The sequence below is a fragment of the Ailuropoda melanoleuca genome, chromosome 5 (genome assembly GCF_002007445.2).
Source record: "Ailuropoda melanoleuca isolate Jingjing chromosome 5, ASM200744v2, whole genome shotgun sequence".
In the NCBI taxonomy this organism is placed as follows: domain Eukaryota; kingdom Metazoa; phylum Chordata; class Mammalia; order Carnivora; family Ursidae; genus Ailuropoda; species Ailuropoda melanoleuca.
This window is the reverse complement of record NC_048222.1, coordinates 88,119,459-88,134,065: the sequence shown is the minus strand read 5'-3', so window position 1 is coordinate 88,134,065 and position 14,607 is coordinate 88,119,459. Positions and strand designations below refer to the sequence as shown.

Here is a 14,607-nt window from a genome sequence, read left to right as displayed (position 1 = left end):
TCTTCTGTGAAGTGCCAGACAATATTTTAGGTTTTGGGGGCCATAACGATCTGCAACGATTCTGCCATTGTAAGGCACACATAATATGCAAATGAATGGTAGCTGTTTCTCCATAAAATTTTATCTACAAAAACAAGGAGTGGGCTAGATTTGGCCTCAGCCCTCATTTGTTGACCCCTGGTCTAGATACTGAATAAACTATGAGGTTTAGGGTATCAGAAGGATCATCTGCATAGATGGTGGGTATCTGTCATTGTGGCAACATAGTTTATAGCACTTGGATTAAGTTTTATAGCTTTCATTTTTTCCCTTGGGTGTATCTTTCTACGTAAGTGTTTGAGAGGTCATGTAGAAACTCTGTTACTAAGCTCCAGGAATGAATTAGCTAAATTTGAGTAGTGATGTTCTGTTAAATTCTTACCGAGAAAAGGTACTTCATTGTGAATCTAGGCACTTAGAATGTGTTCTGAGAACAGAAGTAGATAGGTGGTGTTTGGAAGCGACTATAGCCATTGGATGGCCACATTGTAGGTAGATAAAAATATTCAGCAAACTAGGTTTCAGCAGACTGTGCTTCAGTGAAGGAAAAAGAGAAGCTTGGTATTGTATTGTAAGGAGCTTGCTCTTTAATGAAAAATGTTCAGTAGTTGGAAGGTCAGTATCTCCTGAAACTTGTTTCCAGCCCTCTGACACAACTTGGAGTTTGAGACTGGAAATCCACAGCTGCAGTATCCAGATTATAATGGCCATATTCTTGACATTGGTATCCAAGTCAGTCTTGGCTGTTATATGATACCTAGCTTTCTGAAAGTACACATTCATGTTAGGTTTGTGAATGGATGAAAAGCTGATCTTTTTTTGGTTTCCCTTCATTTTAATTTGTTCCTTGGTTAAGAAATCCTGTTAGAATCCATATTACTGATCACAAGAAGGCATATTTAAAAGAAAGCTATAAACTATATTTGAAACTATTGGATCAAGGAATGGCAGAATTTATTAAATGGCTAATATTTTTAGCTAAACAGATTGGTTTCATGTAAGAGATGAATTTATTTGAATTATCAATATTTAAAAAGATACATGTTAACTATTTCTGAATATTGCCACCAATATTAAGTACCTTAGAAACTAAGGAAATCTGAGGAAAAAAGCTCAGAAGCTTTTAAAATGTTCCATTATTTAAGATCCAGTGTGATTTGGTCACCTTTTCTAATCAACATATGTGTGAGCTCATGTTCCTGTAATCTTACAGCTTAGTTCACATAGGGCCAGGACCTGCAGATGCTTACACACTGAAATGTGGCAGTTCCCTAAAACCTCTGAGACCTCCCCATCGGAACTGTGAAAGTTCTGGTACCAGAATGAAAGGGAAGGTAAAAGGATGTTTTCAGTTTAGTTTGGCTAAGCTACTATATAAAATGTCTCTCTTGAAGAAAGCATCTTAATGGCATACAGAGGCAGCCTGGGCCGCGGGAAGGAGAACAGATACTAGGGATAGGCTGTAGTAGCAGAGGGGATTTTCGACCTCAGAAGACATTATATTGTCTGAGAAATCAAGAATTCTTACCTTAAGGGCATCTCAAAATAGTTACCCAAATCTTGCTAGTGTGATTTTATCTGGCACTTGGTGAGCAGCATGGACTTGGGTTGTTTTGTTCAATAAATACATATTCAAAGGTTTGTGTTACTGAGGGGGATATATACCGATAAAATACATGTTCTTAAAAAGTCTGAGGCTTAACTAGGGAGATGGGACAAGCTGCTCGTATTAAAAATCCTGACTGGAAGTGTTTGCTAAGAGTCTACTCATACTTTGTATCAAAAAGAGTATCTCAAACTATTTTAGGGAGACAGCTGACAGGATAAGTGACTCTGGAGACTGACAATACAACAAAAGTTCTTTGGGTAAGTCAAATCAATCTTCTGCAAAATGTGGGGGTTACAAGACGACCTAAGGGCTTTTTTACCTTGAACTTTATACAGAGGGGAAAAAGCTTATAGCTCTTCAGCCCAATTCACAGTTGGCTATTTTACATTTCATGGTTTGCGCTCTATTTTTAAGGTGAAGGACATTTTGTCAGGCTTACAGAGGATGTGAATCTGGTAAAACAGCTGTAATCACAGATTTGCACTAGAAATCCAATGATATAATTTGCAGTAGTAAACTTTAAAATCCAAATTAATGGTTTATTGATTAGTATACTATACTGTGTATGAATATTCTGTGCTATACTGATTAGTAAATACAGTGAGTCAAATAACTGTTTTCAAGAATATACCTAGTAAGTACCCGGATTACATATGTATCACCTGGAGATACTGTTAAAATGCAGCTTTGGTACCTCTGGGGTCAGGCACCTCTCAAGTTTACTTCCCCTATGCCCTCCCCACTGCCCATACATTCAGTCCTTAAAGCTATTGCTATTATTAACTCAAGTCTGAGAAATAAATTTTTAGTTGTCCACATGGTCAGTATTGAAACAGGACTCCCTGATGAGAGGACAGTCTAGTTATCCACGGGCAGTAGACCGTGACTTCCTGTGACATGTCAGAGGAGGACTTGGGTTGTCTTTCAGATGTGATTAGGGCATCACCATTTAGATGACTGACTGCCATTTATCTGCACATGAAAGAAAAGGGCTAGAAGAGCTTTATAAAAGTTTTTAGTAAATATTTCCATCAGTTTATTTTCTGTATTCCTTAAAAACAAAAAAAATCACAAGTTTAATACTACTGCTTTAAAATACTATACACCAAAAGAAAGCCAACTCTCATGCTGCAAGTTGGTCTATGTTCTCTTTACTTCTGTTTGCCAAATGATCTTCAATAATTTCTGCAAAGAGATTCCTCTTCAACAGATTATATGCAAGAGGTAAAAGCTGGCCAGCAACTTTATGAAAATACTGAAAAATAAAAGAATATAACATTAACAAGAGAATATAGCAGATGCCCAAGTAGCAAAAAATACACTGAAAAAGCTCTTGTTTAACAAAGCATGCTCTCCAAATCATTTCAGCTACTTTCTCAATTGGCTAGAAACAGTGAATTCACACTTAGCATTCTGTTCAAGAGGCAGTCTTATAGATCTAAAAGACTAATGGTACATCTTGAAGAAAATTCAGAAGAAAACTAAGTTAAAATTTCCCTTAGATAAGGATCTTCATCCTTTTTACTTGCTCCAGACTCTATGCTCAAATGCGTTTTCCTTCTCTAGTGTATCGCCGCCAGTTAAGACTTGAATCATTACCTTCCTTAGTTCATACTATATGAAGTGGTGCTGAATTTGAGTTTTCAAATCACATTTATTCCCCTTTATCTTCAAATTCTCTCTCCCTGATCCCACCATGTAACCCTGCTCTATCCCTTAAGTCACTGCCTTGGGTTTATCAAGTGACGTAGACTACTGCTATTACACTCACACACTCGAAGAGAACCTGGCAATGCTTCTGTGATTGGAATTTAGCACTTACGAGATGCTCAGTACTGTGCTAAACCTTTTCATGTGTTGTTTAGTACTCATACCAATCATTTTCAATTAAGTTGATTCACATTTTTTGGGCAGGCCCAGCATTATTCTGATTGGTCAGTGACTGTTACTCTGGCTGTTAAACATTTTATTTTTTACTAATAACCATACATAAGGTAGGCAGAGAAACACAGTGATATGGTTTGGAGCGGAGTTCTCAAAATAGACTCCCCTGACCAGTGGCATCAGCCTAACCTGGTAATGGGTCAGAAATCCAAATTCCTAAGACTCACCCAAGAACTCGAAATTTGGAGGGAGGGGGGTGTGGGGTAAGTACACGGATCTGTGTTTGAGCAGCCCTCCACATGGTTGTGATACATGCTGAAGTTAGAGAGCCGCCGGTTTAGTCTTGCTGTTCACACTAGTCTGCAGAGCAGCAGTGTTACCAGTATCCAGGAGCATGTCAAATGCAGTCTCAGGCCTCAGCCCAGATGCACTCAAACAGTCTGCATTTAATGTTCTCTCTAGGAGATTTGTATGCACTTTACAGTTTGGGAATTACTGATTTAGACCCTAACTCTGGAACCGGGCTGCCTACGAATCTGAGCCAGGTGGTTTACCTCTTTATGCCTGGTAGATGAATAGGTTAAATGAGAAAGGGGGGTGTGTGTGTGTGTGTGTGTGTGTGTGTGTGTGTGTGTGTGTGTGCGCGCGCGCATTTTATAGCTAAGGGACACAGGTACAATGGTGCCCCTTAGCTATAAAATGCCATCCTATGCAGCTACTAAGTGGGGAGGATATGACTTAAAACCAAACAGTTTAGCTCCAGAAGCATGTTATAGACTGTATACCTTGAGGCAACTACAGTGAATAAGCACTGATTTAACTGTTAGGTAGGTCTTTCCTATTTAATAAGCAAAGGTCATGATTAAAAACAACCCCAAAATTCCTGTGTTTTAAATAATTTCAACGAAAGCCTATTTGAAGATACAGTAGCCCCCACCTTATTCACAAGAGATAGATTACAAGACCCCCAGTAGATGCCTAAAACCATGGACAGTACCCTCTATATTATGTTTTCCTATACATACATAGGTATGATAAAGTTCAATTTATACATTAGGCACAATAAGAGATTAACAAGAATAATAAGATAGCTTCATTACAGTATTTTGTTGTAAGTGTTCTACATGAATGTGGTGGCTTTCAAAATACTGTACTAACCCTTCTTAGGATGATGTGACATGATAAAATGCCTACATAGTAAGATGAAGTGAGGTGAGACGTAGGCATTGTGATATGGTGTTAGGCTACTACTGCCCTTCTGACAGTATCTCAGAAGGACGATCATCTGCTTCTGGTCCACGGCTGACCACAGGTAACCGAAACCACAGGAAGCAAAACCATGGATAAAGCAGGGTAGGGGGTTGGGACTACTGTAGCATTTATGTTTCATCTAGGAATTCACACATAAGAACAAATACTCCCACCACAACCGAAAACCAAATAGAGCACTACGAAAGGTATGTGTACGTATCCATACACATATCTAACTAAAGGGCATATAGCCCTATAATATGTCTAATGAGTAAATTCATTTTAATGTAAACCTGAAGAAAATAATCTTGGTTATCCACCTTTGGCAGAAAACAAGATGAATTTCAAATAAATATTACCAGACATCTGCTTATCAAAAAGTTCACTTTGGAAAAAAAAATTCATTTTGACACACAAGCTGAATTTATATCCTAACCATGCTCGTGGTGACATAAGTGAGCATGCTCTAGTATGCCTGTATGTGAGTGCAGTGGGGAGGGGAGAGGTTTGCTGATGGTTGGGAGGTACAGGTTTTGTTTTTGTTTGTTTGTTTTTACTCACGTGTGAGCCGTAGCAAAAGAGATCCATTCCCAGCTCAAGCCCCATACCATAGTCACATTCATCATTAGCAAACTGCACGAAAGTCATCATTTCCTGGATGGGAGCAAAAGCTTTTAGTCTGTCCTCATCACTTGGTGCCTCAACAATTGTTCTGCAAATTCTCTTGAGGTTGGCTGTAAGAAACCAAGGATATAAAAAGATGATCCACACCCATCATCTAAGGTAAAAAGATATTAAGCTGGGTTTTTCCTCATCAATTTTTATACTAGTACAACAAATGCCACCTTGATAATTTAGAATGGCAATTTTATAATTTAAGAAAAATGGCTTAACAAAAAAGATATTTATATTAGCAAAGTGTGACTATTTTACCATGGATCTAGTTGCAATCATGATTATACATGAGCTTGTAAAGATTTTTAGCAGGCCAGTTCATGGATCAATAAACTGTGGCCAAACCTGACCCACCCTCTGTTTTTAACTACCCTCACACTAAGAATGTTTTTCCATTTTAACTGGTTGGAAAAAAACCCAAAAAATATGGCAACAGAGACCATATGTAGCCCACCTCTGGGGTAGTCCATATTAGGAGCTGGATTAAAAAAAAAAAAACAAACCAAACAGACCATAACGTTTATTCTTTATTGCCCTGTCCTACCTGTTCTACTAAAAACATATATATAGAGAAAAAGACAATATAAGAAATAAAAAATCATTGCCAAATTAAATCTTTACCAAAATGTGGCCATAGCAAAAGTGTAATTTGAGGTAAGAACAGAGAGAAAATTTCTAACCTAAATTTAAAAAGCCAGTGGTTTAACATTTTTGTTTTGGCTTTCAACATTTTTTCCCCCACTACTTTCTGGATGCCGGTGTGCATCAGATCTCAGGATGCATATGAAGGTACTTAACAGTATCTAATTAGACTTCCTTCTTGACAAATCGTACCACCTTTTTGACAAACTACTTCCCTGAGGATAATCCAGTAATAAAAATAATGGATATTATTCAAACAAACCAACAAAAATACATTTCTAAACCAAGTGGCTGCTATATTGGGGGGAGAGGAAGATTCGTTAAAATATTAACAATTACACCTAAGAATGATATATGATTTTAAGTTTTATATATAAGGCACAATATTCTATTGATAATAACTATAGTTATACAGGATTATCAAGAGTGGTAAAGAAATACTAGGGTTTTTAACCTCCAAATATATTTGATTCAGTTGGGACGACTGCACAGAATGCATACTCAATGTGAGGTCACAAAATGTATTTTGTTCTTTTTTCCACCTTTGGTGGATAAGTACCACACTGAACAAATTACACTCATCTCCTATGTTTCTGACTATAAATAGCTGTGACACATTTACTGGTCTGAAACTTTTTTCAAGAGTTTTATACAAACTTCATAAGCTTCCTTTACTTCAGAAGAAAATCAGTGCCAATCATTTCAAGGAAACTGACTGGCTTCCATCAAAAACCTTCTTAAGGTAATGGAAAATTAGGGGTTCCTTCCTGCACCCAGAGAAGATATAACTTATCAGTTGAGACCTTTAGAATCTCTCTCACCACAGTGGTCCAGGCAGCCCCTACAACTCAATTAGAGTTGGCATGGAAGTGAAGACCTAGTTGTCTCCTGTTAGAAAGTAATTTAAAGTTTATCACTTTCTGATGTCTTCTACTTTCACTCCAGGCAAGTCATATGTGGACTACAAAAGAATAAGCAATTTATAACAATTTTTAAGCTATCAAAATACTAAACAGAGATAATATTCAGCTCACCACCAGTGTGAGGAAAAATATGTTCTCCCACCAATAAAAACTTAACACAAAAATTCACTTAACAGAAGCCTACCTAGACTTAATACCTAAGTGAAGCCTTAAAATTAACCACTCAGAAATGCTGCCTTAAATGTTACTATTCAAAACAATGATTTAGGAACTTCAATATTTGGTTCTTATATTATCCCTCTTGAACCACCAACTGGAATACTTAACCTAAGCCACAGTGGTTGTACCAAAGTTAAAGCTGAGCAAGTAGCTAAGCAATTATTCTTTAGTTAGCGGTAATAAGCACCCTACAGTCAGAAAGACCTAAGTTTGAGATCCACTTTCCGCCCAAAAATGGGAATAAGACCTACTTTAAAGAGTGAGGGGAGGATTACTGCATATATATCACTTGATATAATCTATTATGACATTTATGAATTGCTCAATAAATGGTGTCTTATTTGCCAGTTAGAATGTTATGTTTAAGCAGCTTCAAAGGGGAAACTGGTTATGGACAAACTACACTGGGATTTGCTGAACACTGTTGCACATTAACAAACTGCCGGTCAACTGTACTTCCTGGCAAACAACACTAGGTAAAGGCAAGATGATATTATGTCCCTAACTTTATGCCTTGTTGCACTTCCCAATCAAAAGTAATTAAACCACAGAAGGATCTAGTATCTAGAAGGTCAGCAAAAAGTAGAGATAAATAAAAATGATTTTGGACATAAAAATACAGAACCACAACCAGGGGAAGGTAATACGGTTTACTCCAGGGTATTACAATTTAATATCTACCACCCCCGAAGTTTTAGTGACTCCTAGATCTACAACAAATGTTCTCAGACTTTCCCAAACAAGACAGTAATTCTGCTTTATAAAGCTTTGAGTGCACTAGCACACAGGTAGGCAGAAGATGAGAGTATAAGCAGAAGACTGAACAGTACGTAGCTGGAGCCTACACTCCTTCCCCATTAGACTGATTACCTCTGACTTCAGAGAGGAGACAGAGGATAGATTAGCCTGTCCAACAAATAAAATGTAGGCTACCTGTGTAATTAAGTTTTTTCTGGTAGCTGTATTAAAGAAATATGCAAAACTAATTTTAAGATATTTAGCTTAACCCATTATATCCAAACAGTAGCATTTCAACATATAATCAGTATTAAAAAAAATTAAGTTTCAGTTTCTAAAGTTAAATGAATTAAAATCAAAATTACAAATTCAGCTCAATTGCACTAGCCACATACAAAGCACTCTGTACCCGTGCGTGGCCATATTTATTTTCCCCATGGAATTCCTCTAAAGTGGTAGAGGTACAGCAAAAATAGTTGTGATTTAAGACACCAGTCTTGGCTGGAGACTCTGCACAACAAAGTTTGAGAACAGTCTTTTTAAAAAACTGCACCCAGAGAAGATATGCAGACTTCTAGGTTCCAACCTCAGAGACTAACAACCAAGGCTGGTTAGTTCTGTTCTGAAAAATGGATGACCAATATTACATGTGTTTAAGCAGGAATACTTGGTTCTTGAGGAAGCGCTGGTTTTGATTTCCTTCTAAATTTTATCCTTCTTGTAATATATAAGGGAATGTCAATAGGGATGTTCAAAGTAAGAAGGGAATGGAGGAGAGGGGAAAGAGTTGAGAAGTGATTTTTCCCCTTTTTTTTCAAAATAGCAACAATGAGATTTTGTATCTAGAGTCCATTTTCGGAGTTTTTGTACTTGTAAATGAAGTAGTTGAGGATCTTGGGCTTCTGAAAGCTCAACAGTCTTACATACAGATGAAAAAATCTTCACAAAGAATTATACAACCACACACTACTTCAGTAATTGTTTTTTAAGTTGACTATAATGTCAAATGTTCTGAAGTAGTTCAAGAAAAAGTAACCCAGGCAATAGGTTAAAATTCTTTAAACTCTTAAAATTAATTACCACATTTTGAGCCCTATTAGGCAAGCACTGTGCTAAGAACCTTACATACTCTTTATATGGTGAACATCCCCATATATGAATGGTATTCACCATTATTAACCATTTCAGAGATAAAAAAAAAACAAACCAAGGTTTAGTGAGGTTAAGTAATTTGCTTACGGTTACACAGCTATAAACCCAGTTTTAATTCAGGTCTGACTGACCCTAAACCTTGAGCTTGCTCTTTACCCCTAAAGTCTAGTGACTGTCCCACAAAAGGCATACTTACCTACTTCTCAATACAAGGAAAACCTTTGTCACACATTTACATAAGAAATACATTACCATCGGTTTCAGGGAGCTCTCTGTACCCAACATCATTTTTATCTACTGGGACAACCAAGCCTGCACCATGAAAGGTCTTCGTCACGACCTAAATGAAAACAAGTAAGACTACTGGTAAACAGACAAAATGGACGTGGTACATAGATAAAAACGACGACGACAAACTCTCCAAAATAAATGTACACAAACCCTCAACACTTCTGTCAAAATGTAACATTTAATGACATTTCATTCAATTTGGAGTCCACCGCCAAAGTTTAATATTATTTCTTCAAAATTAGTAAAAGTTAAGCATGTGAAGAAATGATAGAACAGTGAAACTGGTTTTTACTAATTGCACTCAGGCAGAAGTCTGCACCCTGATTTGGGAGGGAAGAATGCCAATGCATCCTATTATAAGAGGCAAGCCAGAATATAAGTTTCCTCTTAGATCACTGTATTTGCTAGGCAGGAAGCATAAGGAACTGAGCCTAAAGGGTCAAGGAATACTTTCTGTTAGCAGGAAAATGTGTTGGGGCAGAATTCTTCTCCTCCATCTTGCCAAGTTTAGGGTCCCCATTTTTACCTGAAAAATTCAGGCTTGTTTTTGCACACTTCCCCCAAAATAGGGCAATTTCCAGTTTTGTGGTGCCCTTTATAGAAGCAAAATAACAATAACCAGTGATCTTAAGTGGTAATCTTCAAAGACAAGAACAGGCCCAACCACAACTACCACCACAACCCTTCCAGTCTACATTCTTCTTTTTATTCACAACAGTGGCATTATTCTTGGGTCTTTCCTTAACAAAACAACTACTTCAAATATTACACTTATTTGTGCAGCCCAGTGAAAACTGCCAAGACAGAAGGACACAAGCTCAAAATTAGCTATTCATTTTAAAGTGTTCTCCCCTAAGTCTCTAGATCTTAAAATCTATTTCACTCAGATGACCCCAATCTTTTGCTTCTTTCATTCTTTCTTAAGTAACAGAAGGAGCAGATTATTCAAAATAAGTTCTCAGACAACAGCTCACCATTTGGAAAAAACAAAGTCATAGTTATATCTTACTCTTTATACCAAAATAATTTACAGTTGGATGTCAGGATTAAATGTAAAAATAAAGCCAATGAAATTACTAGAAGGCAAATATTTTTAATAATTTTAGATTGGAGAAGGAAAAGACAGACTTGACTACATAAAATTTAAAAAAAATCAAATAAAAAGAACAAAAGATACTGATAAAAATATCTGCAATATATATAACAATAAAAGTAAGATTAATGTCGTCTTTAAACTATAAAAGAATCTTACAAGGAAAAAACACCCAGCTTAAAACACAAGTAAGAAAAGGTGAATTCTAACCCTGACAAAAATGGCCAAACTTCAGGCAGTTCACCAAAGAAATACAAATGGCCAGTAGGTAAGTGAAAAATATTTAATGTCCTTTATAATCAAAGAAATGCTAATTAAAACAATGACATATCATTTTATATTTATGCAAGTGGAAAAGACCAAAAGGACTGCTAATATCTAGTAATGGCAAGGGTGTGGGGAGAACAGGCACTCACACGTTGCTGACAGGAAAGTAAACCAGCGTCACTCACACAGGGAAGTTTTGCAAGCAAAGAAAATAAACTCCACAAAATGAAAAACCAGCAAAGAAAAACTACACATACAGCCACCCTAAATCACTCTGGACCTGGCAATATTACAATTTCTTCTAAGGAAATAAGTAAGTGTGCAAAGAAAGTCACAGAAGGTTATATATGGCGGGATTCGTCTTTATTTGTGAAAACTGTTAAGCAACCTAAGCTATGAACATAAGCACAGTGCTCCGCAGCCATTCTAAAACTTATGAGGTGGGTCTTCAATTCAGCAATATGAAATGATAATTATAATCACAAGCATAAAAAAGCAGGTCATAAAACAGTATTGATAATGACAGAAAAAGAAAACAGCCATATAGTTACTGGCTTCTCTTCCACTCAGGCTGACACACAACAAAACCCCAGGATGTATATATTTTCATATTTTTCACAGATGATTAACTGCACTAATTTTCCATAAAGAGGTAGCAATTATTAGCAAAGCACCAGAATCCTAATTTTATTATCAAGAATAGGATTACAAATTTAGGAAAACCCTGTGCAAGGGTGGGGGATATTCTGGAGCATCAGAGTCAGAGGATAGAATGATGGAAGGATGTATCCTCATTTTATAGCAACATTAAATCAGTATTCATTTTTAAAAATGAAATTTAGGTATAAAAAAAGGTAAAGTAGCATATGGCCAATCAGTAAGCTGGAGTGGAAAGAAAGCTAAATGTCAAACACATGAATTTAGGTCTCAGGTCACTTATGATTTTAAATAAGGGAAAAAGCCTCTCTCTGTAAACCTTGATTTACTGGTCTATGACACAGGATGATAATTCCTCCTGTTTGCAGATTTGTTGTAGAGGTTGAATGAGGTAACTCGTAAGGGCTTTGCATTCTAAAGCATCATAAGGTATCATGAGTATAGAAACAATTGTTTCTCATGTATTATAACGTGCACTATTATACTACAACGGATATATTACTCTCCCACAGAAGGACAAAGTCACTAACTCACGTATACGAATGGAACTGAATTTTTCGGAACTAGAAAAATAGGAATTAAATGAATATCTGACATTAAAAGAACAAACCTCCTTTTTAGTAGAAAAGGAACAAAAAGCAAAATTACCAACTTGTTGTCTTTGGAGGATAAAATCATGGTTGTCTTTTAAGTTCCTTTTTTTCCCTTTACATTTATGTTTTTACCAGTTAATTTTGTGGACAGAAAAAATATATACTAAAAAGAAACCTCATGGGGAAGGAAGCCAGGACAAACATACCTATGAAATTTAAACTCCAATGTCATCTTATAGTTATGGGGAAGAATTACGGAAATCTCATCTGAAATAAATTATAACTGATGGTAGAAAATAAGGTTCTGATGAAAGAATTTGCTATCAGCTATTCTGTCTACAGAAGTACCATATTTAGTCAAGATAGATTAGGAATACATAAGTATGAGGCAAGGAATGCTCATTATGTGGGAGAGGCTCCCTATGGAAACTAGGAAGGTAAAGGGCAACATAACATCTTGAAGTAACTTAAAAATGTCCCCACTGAAGTGACTTTCATTCAAATGCACAGTTTTAGAAATTATTTCTGGCCTCAAGGGCTAAAGGAAGACTTGCTGAGACTGCAATTTAGTGACTATAACTTATGTGAGTATCATGCCTGCTGCTGAAGTAGCGTTTTCAATAACCGAATACACCAAACTACTTAGTTACCAGTGTCAGTTTATCCAGGAGTAACTAGTACTTAACTTGGCCTAGAACTTTCGGATGAACCAGCCAGAGCAGATAATGGTGGGAAACAGAGTGCTCTCATTCCACAGTGATAAATATCCTTCTCCACCAGAGGTTAAATCCTATCGAATTCTCATTTACCCCAAAGCAGAATTCTTCTATGTTGTCTGTTAACTTATTCTAAAATTTTTAAGTGAAAAACCAAAGGATCCAAGACCCAGAAGTCTTCGCTGTTTACAAAACACTCCACTCACAATGCAGGTGTTAGGAGAGATGCAAAAGGAAATGCTAATGGGATCACTAAGGGAAAAAGGAGACACAACTGCTTAGACGCACATTTGCTGCAGAAAACAAGCAAATCTCAATACACATTGTCTTCCAAAAGGGAACTACCTTTGAAGCCCTTAACTAAACTACTCTAAGGCATACCTTCACGAAACTACTCCCCCAAAACACCTTGCACTAAATCAACCATCCTTAGCTATTAAGCAAGAAATTTAGGTAAATACTATGCACAAAGCTGCTTTCACCCAATTCTATGAGATGAGCATCTGGTAAAACAAGATGAAGAGGGGGAATCCCAGCATGAGCTAGTAACCAGAGCAGCGCGATCTGCTCGCGTGACTCAGCCTGCCTATCAACCTGTGAGAGCCACCCAAGCCCTGCTCCAGGGCCATCCTTCTAGCGATCCAGGGGCTCGACAGCCCTGGAGGGGGCCCCTGAGGGGTGACATCTAGCTCTCCTCAGGATGGGGCAGGAGAAGAGAAGGATAAGGTGGGAAGGAATCAAAAGAGGAAAAAATCCTATTAAATAGCAAAACAGTCTGAGACTAACAGATTTAAACCATACTTTCTTATCTCTCTGTTTCATCTTCATGGTTCTCTGTTCCAGTGAGTACCCCAGTTCTCTGGCTGCTTCTGTGAGTTTTTCATCTATGTTTTTCAAGAGACTAGTTTTCTTTTTATCTGTTACTTCCTTAAGTTTTTTCATCAGAAATAATCTGAAAAAGAAGTAAAAGCCTTCATTATTATGCAGGCCCCTGTACTAAGGACACAGACCTTGGGAAGTTAAGGGAGTAGTTACAGACGTCAAATTCCATGCAAGAGAAAGACTGCAGAATAATTACCAACAGTTCTCTCAAAACCCCTAACAGACTTCTTCAAACAAGAGAAAAGCAATTATTAATAAAAGAGCTACCAGTCACAGAAACAGCAAACATGATTCAAGTTTGTATGGTCTTTGTAATGTCTGTAGTAAGGATATAAAAGGTATTTAAAAAGCTGAGAGTCAAACCAATTTTAAGCCGTATCACTTAACATTAATAATGGCATACTGCTTTGGAGAAGTGTGGCATAACAGAGGAAAACAGCATGTAGATACCAAAAAGGATTTTTTTTAAAAAAGAGCCAGAGGATACTTACAATACTTAAGATCAGCAGATTTTTTCAAATGTTATCTACAAATTTGTGTTAAGATAAATTTAGAAACCATAAAAGGAAATCAAAGCTACTTTATAAGCTTATACAAAAGCACAAACCAAAATAATTTGTATTTATTTATTGATTGATTTAGATGACAGAGAGCACATGAGCAAGCAGGGGGAGGGACAGAGGGAGAAAGAGAATCCCAAGCAGGCAGGCTCCATGCCCAACGCAGAGCTTGTTGTGGGGCTCTTCTGACAATGCTGAGATCATGACCCAAGCCGAAATCAGGACTTGGATGCTTAACCAACTGAGCTACCCAGGCGCCCCTAATTTTAAAGTACGGACTAGTACAATACATTAATGCCAGTTACAGAAATAATTTCATGTTTTATCATAAGCAGGTTAAGACTCTGCCAGCAGAACAGAAGGTCAAGTGTAAAATGGAAAGCTGGAAGCAGCACTCAGTTGGACACAGAACTCGA

At 37.1% G+C, this 14,607-nt stretch overlaps 1 protein-coding gene across 1 annotated transcript in view; it reads right to left on the bottom strand.

Moving 5' to 3' along the window:
* Nucleotides 1-2,654: 2,654 nt before the first annotated feature.
* LOC100481664 (histone PARylation factor 1) overlaps nucleotides 2,655-14,607 on the bottom strand; it is a 28,046-nt gene continuing 16,093 nt past the window's right edge. The window contains exons 5-8 of the mRNA XM_002918180.4: nucleotides 13,551-13,701; nucleotides 9,385-9,472; nucleotides 5,345-5,517; nucleotides 2,655-2,903 (exon numbers count right to left, since the gene is read on the bottom strand). Coding sequence (XP_002918226.1) covers nucleotides 2,772-2,903; nucleotides 5,345-5,517; nucleotides 9,385-9,472; nucleotides 13,551-13,701 — 544 coding nt within the window. The 3' untranslated portion in view covers nucleotides 2,655-2,771. The remainder of the gene's footprint in view (nucleotides 2,904-5,344; nucleotides 5,518-9,384; nucleotides 9,473-13,550; nucleotides 13,702-14,607) is intronic.